Consider the following 13959-nt stretch of genomic DNA (forward strand, 5'->3'; position numbering starts at 1 on the left):
CAGCTTGAGTGTACAGCTAACTGGGAGTGAGAGGCTTTGTCAACATAAAAGGAAAATAAGGGAATTAAAAAGGGCCAAATATAATAAATAGCAAAACAGGCCTCAATACAGTTCACAGAACTTGTGATCTCACATGGCTCTTGACACATCCTGTAAGGAGAGGGACTCTGAGGGAGTTTAAGTTTTCTTACTGGCTATGGGATTACTATTCAGAAACAGTGTGAACTACCAGGTATGGCCTAAAAGCTGGTCGTGTTTTATCTCCAGATGCTTGTCATGCACCAGTTTAACAGCACACCAGCATTCTGGTGGGAATACAAGGTCTTTTTTTGTCAAAATCATTTTATTAAAGAGTTAATGTCACAACAGGCTCAAAAATAACACATGCTTCAGAAATAAACTGGATGAAGAAGACTCCCAAACAGAAATATGAATGTTTTAAAGGCATGGTAATGCATCAGTTGCAAGAAACTTCTGCAAACAGGTGCAAATTGTGTTGGTGAGATGGAGAAAAACCTCAGAAAAGCAGCCTGCTGGGCATGACTTCTGTTTATGTAGTGTTTGTCTAATAACTTAAATCAGAAAGGGCACAATTTCCATGGCTGCAAAGACCCTAATGTATTTCTTCAATAATTAGCCCCAGCACAGGTTTTTCACTGTGATTACTAACAAAAGAAATTTAGCTGATATCTTAACCTAGCAGTAATATATATATATTATATATAGATGTTTGATTCATGCAGCCTCCTCAGTTACATGATTTCTTTTTTTAATTTACTCAAGAAACATATTAAAAAAATAGGTTTGCAATTTGTATTTCACCCCATTGTTAGTGCCACATCACCTCAGGCAAAGAGTGTTTCAGCAGATAATCTACTTGTGGCAAGAAATCTGCCCTAATTTTTAACCTCATTTTTGTAATCCACATAGAAAATAAATGCGAACTCTTTATACAAAACAAGAGCAAATAACTCTACCTATATAAAAGGGGATTAATTCCCTTTAGTTTTATTATCATGGCACATACTTTATAGTTTCACAACAGCATACTAATTTTAATTTAACTCTTTTTTTAAACCCCAAAACAGTGTTGATGAATGGAAGAGTTTGAGTTACCACACGCAGCTGACTCATGCATTAAGCAATTCATGTTCTTTATCAGTTTTCCCAACAGCATCAGGATTGGACAATGGGTCAAGGTCAGCAAAGAGACTGAACCAGGCAGTCAGGTCTTTAGGATTCTTCATAGGTTCTGGAGAAAAAAAAAAAAAGAATAAGTACAGACTTGTCAGCTATTTTAAAACAAAACTGACTGAATGTTTGACTTAGGTCAAACAAATGCCATGCTATTGTTTGATTTATTACTAAGGGCAATTCTGACAAGAAAATCGGAGTAAGTGATGGCATTTTAAAACAGTAACTTTAAAAGAGTATGGAACTTTCATAAGGATTAATTCCTTACATCTGCCTGCCTGTGTATTTGACATGGCTCCTGCCATGATAAGTCAGAAAAAATTAATTAAACACTTTAATTAAAAATAGAAACAATCCTGGTCTCTTTGTTTCATGGACGGTACTTGACTTGTGTGTGTGCCTGTGCGCATGGAGAAACATAAAAGGCAAGCAAAGGCAAATTCTACTTTCAACCTCTCCTACAGGACTAAAAACCTTTGCCTCAGTCCAGTTCATGTGACTGTTCTGTTCCCCCTTGCATATGACCACACAAAGTCATTTGGAATGAATAATGGCAAGGTACTGGCTAAAGAGAGGCAAGGTACATTTGATAAGCAGTCCCAAATGCAGGTTCTACTATTAGGGCATATTTTTTGATGAACTTAAAAACTGAGAACTTAAGGAGCAGCTGGAATACTTCTTTTATGTGTCTATACTGACATGCAGATGTCACAAATATTTCCTACCTGCTCGTATTTTGAAAGGGCAGTTGCTCATCTTAAAGAGGAGGTGACTTCAGCTGCTATGAAGAAGTTACACCACCACTTGTTGGGGTTTTTTTGTGACCCTATGCTTAATAAGATGGGCTCTTCCACTCAGAGGGAAAAGGTTGCATGAAAGCATTCTTTGTGAAATAAGGAATTTATGGGGGAACTAGACTCTGCGTGGTATAACTTTCATCTTGATGTTTGCAAGGCCAGAGCATCTGCCACTTTCATAAGCAGTTTTTAAAGTAGCTGAAGGCTATTCCTTTTTCAGGTGAAGGTACTGCAGCTGTGGCACCATACCCATTTCCATCAAAACATCTTAACCCTCTTTTTCTGCTGGGCTGAAACATCTCAGTCTTTTAATCCTATGAGGCAGGGGAAGAAATACATATTGCTCCTTTTTTTCAGAACTGAACAACTTTGACATAGTTTCTGTTCGAGTATGTATACACAGAACCCACCAATAAGGATTCAACCTATTTCTGGTTCACTTTTCTGGAAGACTCTAATCTCAGTAGGTGGCAAGCCTATGCACTCTTGGCTCAGTTGCAAGAAACTAATTTTCAGACAGATGATTACTGATATGATGCATGTTAATCAATGAAACTTGCAATTAGGGCTCTTCTGCCTCATCAGTAGCCTCTATTTTAGCCACGGTGTTCTCCTAGGGCTTCTAAACACTGTTTAGCTTAGACAAAGTACATGCAGATGCTATTTGAGTGTGACTCAAAATTAAAGCAGCAAAAGAAACTCTAGTTTCAGCTGCCTCATTATACAGTAATTACTCTTCTGGCATACAGCTAGCACTGAAACCTATGGAAAACATAAACTTGCTCACAAATAGCATGCACATAATCAGTGCTGAAAGAGAGTAATTCATTAGTAAGCACATGATTCCTGACATGTAAATACAACAGAAAAAGGTTTTATTATGACAAGAGTAACCGAGCAGACTGGACAGATACAAGAGACACAGCTAAAAAGGAAATGCAAAGTAACTGAAAAATATAGATGGCTGTCTCACCTTTCACAGGGGTCTTGTTCACATTCACATTCAGGCTGTTTGGTTTCTGTACAGGCTGTGGTATAGATGGAGGGCTCACACTGTTAGCTGCCCATCCTAAAATTCAATAATACAGCAGCATTAATGTGAAGAATTCATTTCTTAACTCCAACATCCCACTGTCTGGCAGCACAACGCTCACTCAAGAGGAGGAAGCAGTATATTATGTGTATGGCTATGGCCATTCATATATTTACTCAGACACAACAAATCAAAAGTCAAATGCAGACAAGCAACATCCTTGAGAAGATCCATGGATCAGTTTCAACATCTCCAGATTCAGGCAACTGTACCCTTTTCAAACCTTTCACCTGGCTAAAAAACCTTTTTTCTTATTTCTTTTATCCTGTCACAACTAATACTTGTTCACAGGATGGCCAGTAGAGCAATCAAGTCAAAGCACAGCTGTAGGGAAAAGAACATAACTTACATTTGGGCAAAAATATCACACATGCTAAACATATTTTCCAGCTTTCTTTACTTTTATGGTTTCTAAGACTTTCATTTCATCAGCTGTTCCAGAAAAAACATACTTAGGGACCCTAGAATTTTTAAGTTAATTTTGAAAAAAAGAATTTCTTGCAAAACTCTCCGAAGAGTTAAATTCAGGATTCACTGCTTTCAGTTAATATAAAACTAAGTTTTCATGGAGTATTTTCTTTTTTTTTTTTATGTTCATTTGAAAGGATCTTCTCAGCAGTAACTATGCAGGAAAAAATAAAGCTGGTTATTCAGAATTTTTCATTCTTACATGTATATTCCATAGCCACAAAATAGTAATAATAAATACAGTTAATGAGGCCAGCTGGGCTGGCAAAACATACTAGGGGTGGTGTTCCATGGAAACATATTGGCAAAAAATGGAGGATTTTTGTCCCTCCCTGGCTTAAGACATTTAAATTCTCATGCTTCACCACAGAGGACTGCAGGTCTAATATCTCATTTCAGCATTATCTCCTTTCATTGTGGCGTGACCAATTATATTACATCACTGAGATGGATGGATATGTAATTCTGCTGTATCACAAACAGGATATTCATCTCTGCACACAACTCAAATTCCCTTATTCAGTCACTTTTTAAAAAAAGTTAATGCTCTCACATCCTGTTCTACTCTCTTTTTCCTTCCTCCCCTTACCTTCTCCTCTTTTGAGACCCTATCAGATACTGGTATGCAGTGTCCTGACAGTCACTGTAAGAGCCATGTAAGTCACATAAACCCTTCTTCTCTCTGATGGATTATTCTCATCACTCTCTGATCTTACCTTGACTAGAAAAGGTCTGAAGCCCAAGCTGTGTTATTAAGAGCAAGCAAGAAGAATGTTTCTATAAAATCACATGAATTAGGAAGGAAATTTAAAGCCACAAACATCCTCTGTATCTCTAAAGAAACAAACCATAAGCTCCTCCAAAATCTGGCTGCAGAAGGCTCACATGAACTTGTTCTAGGCAAAGGTGAGAAAAGCTTGAGTCAGCCTGTGCCCCCTGATAATGAGATATTAGAGTTTAATCATTCAAATAAGCAAATTTGTATCACAGTTAATAAAAAGTATGGTATTAACACTTCAGAATGATGTACTTTTCCAGGTGTTTTCTCTGCTTCTGCTACAATGAGAAGACTGGCAGAGGACATTACACACAACTAAAAAAAACTGTAATGCTTTCATTTGTTTGGAGATGGATTGCAAGAAAGTGTTTTAATATATTGATGGATGGCAATGGATAAGTTAAGTGGCTTAAGTGAACAGGCACAAATCCTAATTTCATGGAAATGATTGGGAATGCTGCCCAGAAACTTTCTCTGCAGAAGGTTCCAGTCACTTCAGTGAGATCAGGAGTTGGCTCCCTGAGACCTCCCTGATGTTCATTTACACAGATGTGACTGACAGACCACGGAGTGAAACACCAATTAACTCCTTTGGAATCCTCCCTTGGAGTCCCCAGGCTGAGGCTCAATAAGTAGCATGTCCACAAGAGATGCTGTGGGCCTGGTTCTGTTTTCAGTGAACAGGGGGGAGCACAACTACCACTTGGAAAACAGAAAGGACCTAACAACAGCAACAAAAATCCCCATCCAAAAATGCTCTACAAAATATCTGATGCTTTTGTGATGAACTTACCAGTTTCTGAAGATATTGGGAAAGACTGACACAGAGTTTTTAATAAATACATTCATAAAATTGTTGGTAGTGTTGACTCACAATGAGCTACAGAGAACAACTCGATCTATCAAAGACAAACTCTTTCCTATCAGTTTAAAAGTGGTTGTTGGTCCTAAGTCTGTTCTGGTCTGCCTGTTCACAGGATGGCTTCATTACCTGACTAGGCAAATGATTATTGTTGAAGCAGCAAGGAAACCAAACAGCTTACTTTTCACCCAGCATCTTCACAAATGACACCACAAATTAAATTTAGAAATGGAAATGATGAGTTGCACATTTTTTTACCAACTAGGGTCTGTGCACATGTAGGGAACATAAAAAGGAGTGGTATAAGTAAGTGAGGTCATAAGCATCATCAGAGAGAAAGCCAATGCTCTCTGAAAAAGTGCAAAGGAAACTAAACAACAAAGCTGAATCTGACAGAAACTAGAAGATTTCTGGGACTATGCTTTGTTTCTAATATACGTATGCATACACAAACACATTTTATACACATATATATATATGTGTGTGCACACAAGTTTATATATCTTTTAAACAAGCACCTGGCAGTCCCATAGCAATTCAAAGTCCAACTGTGCTAGATCCTGTCTATAAATACAGCCAGAAAAAACTCTGAGCTGGGAATTCCTGACCGTAACAGTTTATAACCTGCATAACATTGTGCCTGTTTTACAGATTAAGATCTGAGGCAGAGAGAAAACAAAGCACCAAAGATTTATGAGCATGCTTAACGTAAAATAAGTAAGTAATCCCACTGAAGTTAATAGAAAAGTTAATGTGCTTAAAGTTAAGCATGTGAGTTTTAAGAATCTTTATGGTCTTAAGGCCAAATTCACACAGGAAGTATGCAACATTGAGGCTCCAGTGTAGCACCTCACACTGAGTAACTATTAAACAATCCTACCAGCTAGGGGAAAAAAATACCTCACAAGTCCTCAGTAAAAATATCCATAATTCATATATTCTAATATTTACAATTTGTATATTAAAATATACTTACAGTGTAGTTCGTATTTTGTTTTAAAAAAAAAAAAAGTATCTGTTCCCAAATTTATTGATAAGGTGAAATTATGAAAGAAGCAGTTTAATATTAAAGCTGAGATTTCAAAAGACATAAAATGGAATTTCACCCTCTGTTAAAATAATAATAAAAAAAATATTTAAAAGAAAAATAGTCTATGAAAGTTAGTTTAAATAATGCATAGTATGTGGCATTTTACAGCTGGGAACATGCTGCTTATCAGATACAATTATTCAGCAGATTATCCTTGATTTTTCAAAAGCCAGTAGATCAATTACCATGATCCCCTGCCAGAACCTTGGAAATCCATTTGATATATATGTTATTCTTCCAATATATACTTATTCTTCCTCTTAGTAAAAAAAAAATTATGATATTCTATTGACTGGAATGAATTTTCCACTCCTAATGTTCCCTGAATGCAGCATACCTGAGTTCTGATTTTGAAGTGCTAACAGTGCAGCCACTGCCTGTGTCTTGTGCAAGTGAGAGTGGTAACAGCCTCAGGAAGGATTCTCAGCCCTGTTTGTCACTGACACCTTCAAGAACTTTTTTCCTTTAAAAATACATTTACATTTAAAAACGTGTAAAATTGCTGGGAAAAAAATAAATCCCATAGTAATATGCTGGTATTTTAATTTATTTGCTTAAATCTGTGTATGTCTTTTTTATTAGATGTTTCTCATGGTTCCTTTTTCCCTTTTAATAGATATCATGTCCACTTCTGGTCACAAACTATTTGATTTGACAATGAAATGAGTAAACCTCATGATTTTTTTAAGCTCATATTTTATGAGGTCAGATCCTAAGCTTCTCTAGTCCCTCTTCACTTACTCAATCATATTCACATATGCATGTATCTCATCATAAAAATACATCCAAAACTGTGCATCAATGCAAGGGTCACTCCCAGGGTTTCCACTTAAGTGTTTAAGTCAGTGAACCGAAATATCTCACTTTAAGGGTAGAGGTGGTAACTGCATTAATTATAAAGTAAATTTGCCTCGCCAAAACACCACAGGTAATTTTACATCATTTATGATTGTACCAGCTGCATGGGTTCCAAGAAGTAGTCTTCAGGATGGAATCAGTCTGCTGGTCTTTCCTACATCAGTCTTCCCCAAAAGAGATTTAAAGAACTTGGGACAGAGACCACAAAGTCACACTCCTCCTCCATCTAGCCTTGGAGAAATCTAGCTGGACTATGGGGAGGATGAAGGAGATGGATGTTGCTCCCTTCCCTTCCCTGAAAATCTCTGCCCTAGTTCTTCTCTCCCCACAGAAGCAGCTTGGAAAACCCAAGGAAATGAAATTAATAGAAGAAAGGGGAGAGAAAGAGTTGCATCAGTAGATCACCAGCCTGCAAAAGGAATCCACCTGTATGGTTGCTAGGATGAGACAACCCATTTACCATACCCATATCCCTAAATCCAACAGTATGGAACACGTTAGAAAAAACAGAAAACGAATTATTGTGATTGATTTTCACTTTGTCTAAAAATAGTATTCCCACATAAAATACAGTAAACATTTTTGGTTCTTTAGCTCCTTAGCACAGACAGAAGTTGTGATTTAAACAGTAAAGCCCACTCAAACAGATTTTCTGTAGCAGAAAAAAAAATACCTCAGAGGCTTTCAGAACATTTCAGGAAGCTCAATGAAAACATTCACAACAGTGATGTAGACTTTAGGTTTTAGGGTATCGAATTCACAATCACTGAATGAGCAGGGCTAGAAAAACAAATAAGCTACTCACATGCTTTTCTCCAGGCCACACTCTGCTTGAACTTCAGGGCTTCTGCAGCTATGGCACAACATAAGCTGTCACCACACTTCCACAGAGCAGAAAAAGCCATACTCTAGAGCCTCAAACCAACCCCAAAATGCTAACAGAACAGGATGAGCTCTCACCATGTAAAGACGAGTGTAAGTCATTCATGTTTTGGTCTAACAGCTGTGAGGGCAAGTAGCCTGATGGTGCTGGTGCCACAGAAGATGAAGTGCTCTCTAGTTCTCCAGCAGAAGAGTTCATGGTGAGATCAGTAAGTGCAACCTGTCCAAAAACAGCTGTCCACTCTTTGCTGAATTCCCCCTCGTCCAGAGAGGAAGCATTGAGGATCTCATTCAGTAATACCATGTCATCCTTATCACCAGGTTCTGACTCCAAGGACCTCACAAACTGATCCTTTGAAGCTGTCAAGATAAGTAATTTTTTAGACAAAGAAAGAGGGAACCTTTATAAAACATCCAGTACAGGTTTTGTATTTAAGAAAGATGGAATATTCTGCATGAATATTTGTTGTTTTCTCTTTTAGACCAAATTCTTTTGGGTATCTGGACTTGAAGCTTATGCAATGATTTCTTCACTGTTTCAAATAAGTTTACTACTGTGAAGACTCATTTCTCATTATAAACAATAAGTATGTTTAAAAATCTACTCAACACCAAAATCATTAGAGTCTAATATTTAAAACACTGCAGAATACTACTTTCATGTTGCTTTTTGAAGTATCACATAAAATTGACAAAAAAGTCAGATTGGTACAAATTGAAAAGAAATAAGAGTTGATTATTCAGAACTGTGTAAGAACATACTTAAAATGACCTTTATGACCTTCAGACCAATGCCTAAATTACTTCTCCAAGAGAACAGGTTACTCTACACAGAGTGAGATTTCCCCCCCTGTCTGTCTTAGGCTTCTGGGAAAGAACTGAGGCCATTTCCCTTCTGATTCTCAGTGAGAGATTTTCTAGCACTAGAACTACAACTGAAGAAGCTCTTAGATCACTTGGAGCCCTTACCCCTTAAAAACTATTTTTACTAGTTTAGTAATGGTACACAGTTATATGAAATACATAAAGCTTGTAACTAGGACTATAATCCTTTCCTCTAGCTTACAAAACACTGGCAGAGTGAAAGAACTGTCACGGAACCCCAAGTGTTATTTTACTTGGAAACAACCAGAGGGATGAATCCACTCTGGGAGTTTGCAGAGGACAAAAATGGTAGTTAACAACATTGATAATATTATGTTACTGGAACCCAGATCAGTTTTTCTTAATTATGTTTATTTCAAACTTGTGGAAAGGCACAGAAGCAAACCTGTTTTCCACAGTTCAGAAAGATCATCTGAGCTCTGTGAATCGCATACAGCTTGAAAAGATGCTTTTAACTCTTGTGCATTGGGATAAAAGGCTGATAGTAGCAAATAGGTTGCAATAGGCCATTTCATTGAAATACAACGGCCTTCTCAGAAGAATTCCTTTTTAATAGCTGTAAAAATTTATAATGAAACAGCTGCAGTTGAGTCACAGGAGAAAAAAAAGTGCAAAACTGCTTTAAAAGAGGTTGATGAGTCAAGCACACTAACCTAGATCCTAAAACCCAGACAGACATGTAACAGAAGGATTTTATCCATTACTGAAGTCAGCTCTGAGATTCAGGTCGCCCTTCTAGTTCATGTTCTATATACCTTTGTGTACTCCCTGACAGGGCCTCAAAATTAGAAACATTGATTCTCCTGATGTTCCTACTAGACTGTAACTGAAATGCCACAGAAAACAATTTGTTCTCATGAATTTTCATGCTTTCCTAACTTCAGGTAAACAGCAAAGAATGTAAAGGTTGTCCAAGCTCCTACAACTCCCCCAAGTCTCTATCTGTTGTTCAGTAGGTGAGAGGTAAATTCACCCAGAGGGGAAAAACACCTACTCTTGCAAAGGCAGGGAAGAATTCTGATCTCTATGGGTCATCACCATCCCAAAGCTGACTTCAGGAGGCTCCTTCATTAATTTGGAAGGATTGCAGGGGGAGATGCAAAGAGAGCATCATTAATAACAGATTTGCTGAGACTAACCACAAATGACATTTACTCTAATGGAGTAAATTAACAAAAGCTTTGCAGCAAGACAGCTCAGAGCAAAGCTCTGCTTCACCTGGGTATCCCACTGCTGTAGCCCCATTTTTACTGGGGAAAAAGGTACAACACATATCTTTACATCTGGAGAGCAGTTAGCTCTTGCTGTGCTGCATAGGACTAGCAGACTTCAGAGGAGTGACACATTTCTCATTACAGCAGTTTTTCTGTTCTTCCCGGGGACAACACATCAGGGCAAAGGAGGACAGGGTAGTCCTTAGTTCTACTCCTTTACAATAGGAAACCAGACCTGCTGATGGAGATATTGAGGTATTATTGATGCCCATGTGGTATTTGTGCTACATTACTAGAGTGATTTAGACCTTCTCACCTCACTGGAAAACATCCTACTGCTTCTTATCCCATTTCTTTCTTTTCACTGCTCATTTTCACAGTCAAAATTCTTTTTTTTTTTTTTGTCTTTACATTCTGCCCCCAATATTATAAATGTCCACTAAAAAAACCCCCAGAATTCCCAATAAAAGACTCAAAAACTAGTCTGGTAGCTGTTTGAGCAAGCATCTAGCAATGCTCATGTTCCTTTGAAAATATATTATTAAAAAAAAAATACGCAGAGAAACTAAAATAATTTCTAATCCTACATGATTGGAAACACAGGATAAAAACTTCCTTCTGAAACACACACAAAAGCATTCCTCTCCCCATATTGTTGCACTTGAAATAATACAACATTCATTGGTCTCAAGCTAGCTATAATTGGGGTAAATGGCTGGTATTGTAATATTAACATAACCATCCTTATCTGATACAGATGTTCCACAACAACTTTCATAGTGATTTAATAATTTGACTAAAGAAAAGTCTTCCAACTGACATAGTTAAACTTGTATAACCAATATTTGTATGCATAATCTGTATCCCTGCTCAGAAGGTCTAACAAGAAAGGGAAAACCAGAGGAAAAACGGTCAGACATGTACTGACCTTTTTTATTAACCACAGAAAAGAAGTGATCACTACCTTATCTACCCACAGAATAGGGCTACTTCTGCAGAGGCAGCTGAGGAACTTTTTGTGTTTCTGCTTTCATGGGTGATTCCACACACAAGTAATTTCCCCACTGCAAGAGACTGCCCATGGCAAATCCAAAGTCAAGGTGTTTGCAGAGCCTGTCCTTCCTTACCTACCATTAAGACAATACCTTAAATACCTCTCAGTCTAGCTGACTAAACTGCACAAATGGATTTTTTCTTTTTCCTTTGGTTAACTTGCTTCCTGAGTTGCAACAGTTTTGTTGAAGGTTTTTTTTTTTTACTCACTTCCAAGATACATGAGTAAAAACCAAATTAGAAATTATATGCAATACTCTTGCTGCTTATGAAAACTCAATATAAAAGTTTTAGCTAGATCTTTCATATCTTACATGGTAAACCAGTAACACTGGGAAAAAAAGTCAGCAAAGCCCCTTGAGCTGCCACTAATTTAATAAAAGCATAAGGATAGGAGGAGAGTCTGGAATGAGAGATTGCTTTCTCATCCATGAGAACAGCACAGTAGTTTTCATTAAGTATCTGGCTGAAATAAGTGGCCAGTTTTTATATGGTTTTAAGAGGACTAAATAAATTGTTTATGATATGAATGTTTCCAATATAAAACTCTGTAGTTACTAGTGTATTCAAATCATGGAACTACAGAATGCATTCAGCTGGAAGGGACCTTTAAAGATCATCCAGTCCAACCCTCCTGTGGTGTACAGGGACACCTTTAACTAGACCAGGCTGCTCAGGGCATGACCTGAAAGTCTCCAGGGATGGGGCTCCTACAACCTCTCTGGGTAACCTGTTTCTAATGTTTCACAGCCCTCAGTGTAAAGAACTTCTTGCTAACATCCAATCTGTCTCTACCCTGCTCTAGTTTAAGACCACTTCCCCTCCTCCTATTGCTACACACCCTTGAAAACAGTCACTCCCCAGCTTTCCTGTAGGCCCCTTCAGGTACTGGAAAGTCACTGTAAGGCTTCCCTGGACCCTGCTCCTCTCCAGGCTGAACAAGCCCAACTCTCTCAGGCTGTCTTCATAGCAGAGGTGCTCCAGACCTCTGATCATCCTTGTGGCCCTCCTCCTCTGGACACGCTCCAACAGGTCCATGTCCTTCTTGTGTTGAGGGCTATTGCCAGGGGTCACGATACAACAACTAACACATCAAAAAGAAAAGTTTCTGAAATGTAGTTTAAAGAAGTTTCTAGGAAGAGTAAGGCTCAAGGCAGAACTTAACTTCAGGGGGACGATGTCATATAGTAAAGATATGTAAAGATTCACCTGTTACAATGCATTTTCTTTCCAGTAAATTTTACTTCATGTTATAAAATATGTAACAATGCCTCTGCCTGTATATGAAGCTGAGTTTCCCTTGACAGTCTGAATACTGCAGCTGAATAATTTCATTCAACCACTCAAATTATGAAAACAATCAAGATCTATTTATACTTGGTGCCTGTAACTGAAAAGCAGATGAAACAGACATGCATAAATGTTTCATTTTCATACCATTTTCTTCAGGTTGCAGGTCTAATAAGTCATCTATGGCACCTAAGCAAAAAAAAAAAAAGAAAAAAAAAAGAAAAAAGAAAAGCAACAAAGGGAGATCTGCAGTACACTGACAATCAGCATGTACACAGCTAGAAGTAATTTTCTTAAGTCTCTTCACCTGAGTTCTGCTTGTGGTTACAATTTCCTTGTAACGTGGATATGACATCCTTGCCATCGTCAGCTGTAATTAAGACCCATAAACATGTCAAATTGCACTTGGCACAAGATCATGATTACAAACAATGTCACTGTAAGATCAACATGCAGTGGTTGTTGGTATTCCTACTTAACATGAACGTGGGCACTGTGGATGGAAGACTGCAGATACAAGCATTTGTAAGAAGTGAGGCAAATTTGAGTAATAACAGAGGGAGATACTCCTTTGAATCACCACCTGACACTCTAGCCCATCTCCAGATGGAGCACACACAAACTGGGGCAATTTCAAGAATCAGACAGGGCTCTGTGGTCCTCCAGAAGCAGATACACTTCTTTAGGAGGCTTCTACTCACATAGGCCAGGAGAGAGCTCGAAAGTGCCCAGGACTCCATCACTCCCTAACCTGTCTTTCTTGACATTATGTTCTTCCTCATGACAGTAACTCTTGGAATGGGGAAAAGGAATCTTCTCCAAAACACCACTGCACCCCAACTCTAACTACTTTGAGTTCTGAGTAAACTTCTTAAATTGGATGTGGAGTCAAAACAATCATCTAGATTCCATCTCTCAGTGAAAAGAACAACACCTCCCTTAGGTGATGAATCCTATTCCAGATATGTGGCAAAACAGGAGGGGTGAGTGAGTTACCTGCTGACCATGCCTTTCTCTCCGCTTTAACTGTTGAGGACATCTAGCTTCTAGACAACTAGGCCTCAAACTTGAGGCTGGAAAGCAGAAATAAAATTCTGGGAATAAAAATTAGGGCAATAAAAATCGAATGCCAAGCCTTTTCAAGAGAAATTTCAAAGTATGTTCAGAACTAAATGAAACAGAACAGCTTGCTGTTTCAGTCATATTGGTTTAACAGTGCTCTGGTGGGACAATGACAGAAATGTGTTACCAGCACTAGAATCAGGTGGTCATTTAGGGACTTGTGATCACATCTGATTACACTCTATATAGACATAGATGATGTAGATATATAGATAGAGATACAAGAGGCTTAAACACACATGGTCAAATATACATGATACTTCCATAAAAGGACAAAGCACAAAACTAAAGGGATAAAAACCAACCCCAAACTGTCTGGCAGAGAAAAAAAAATCAGAAGGAAGTTAATGAAAGGTGAGAAAGGGATAGCCAC

The 13959-nt window shown here is 38.0% G+C and overlaps 1 protein-coding gene across 1 annotated transcript in view; it reads right to left on the minus strand.

The window, feature by feature from the left end:
- Window positions 1-326: 326 nt before the first annotated feature.
- The window catches only part of ICA1 (islet cell autoantigen 1), a 63675-nt gene continuing 50042 nt past the window's right edge, over window positions 327-13959 (minus strand). Inside the window, exons 12-15 of the mRNA XM_030446238.1 lie at window positions 12612-12653; window positions 8101-8382; window positions 2965-3060; window positions 327-1252 (exon numbers count right to left, since the gene is read on the minus strand). Coding sequence (XP_030302098.1) covers window positions 1131-1252; window positions 2965-3060; window positions 8101-8382; window positions 12612-12653 — 542 coding nt within the window. The 3' untranslated portion in view covers window positions 327-1130. The remainder of the gene's footprint in view (window positions 1253-2964; window positions 3061-8100; window positions 8383-12611; window positions 12654-13959) is intronic.

This window comes from Calypte anna, chromosome 2 (assembly GCF_003957555.1).
Source record: "Calypte anna isolate BGI_N300 chromosome 2, bCalAnn1_v1.p, whole genome shotgun sequence".
Classification (NCBI taxonomy): domain Eukaryota; kingdom Metazoa; phylum Chordata; class Aves; order Apodiformes; family Trochilidae; genus Calypte; species Calypte anna.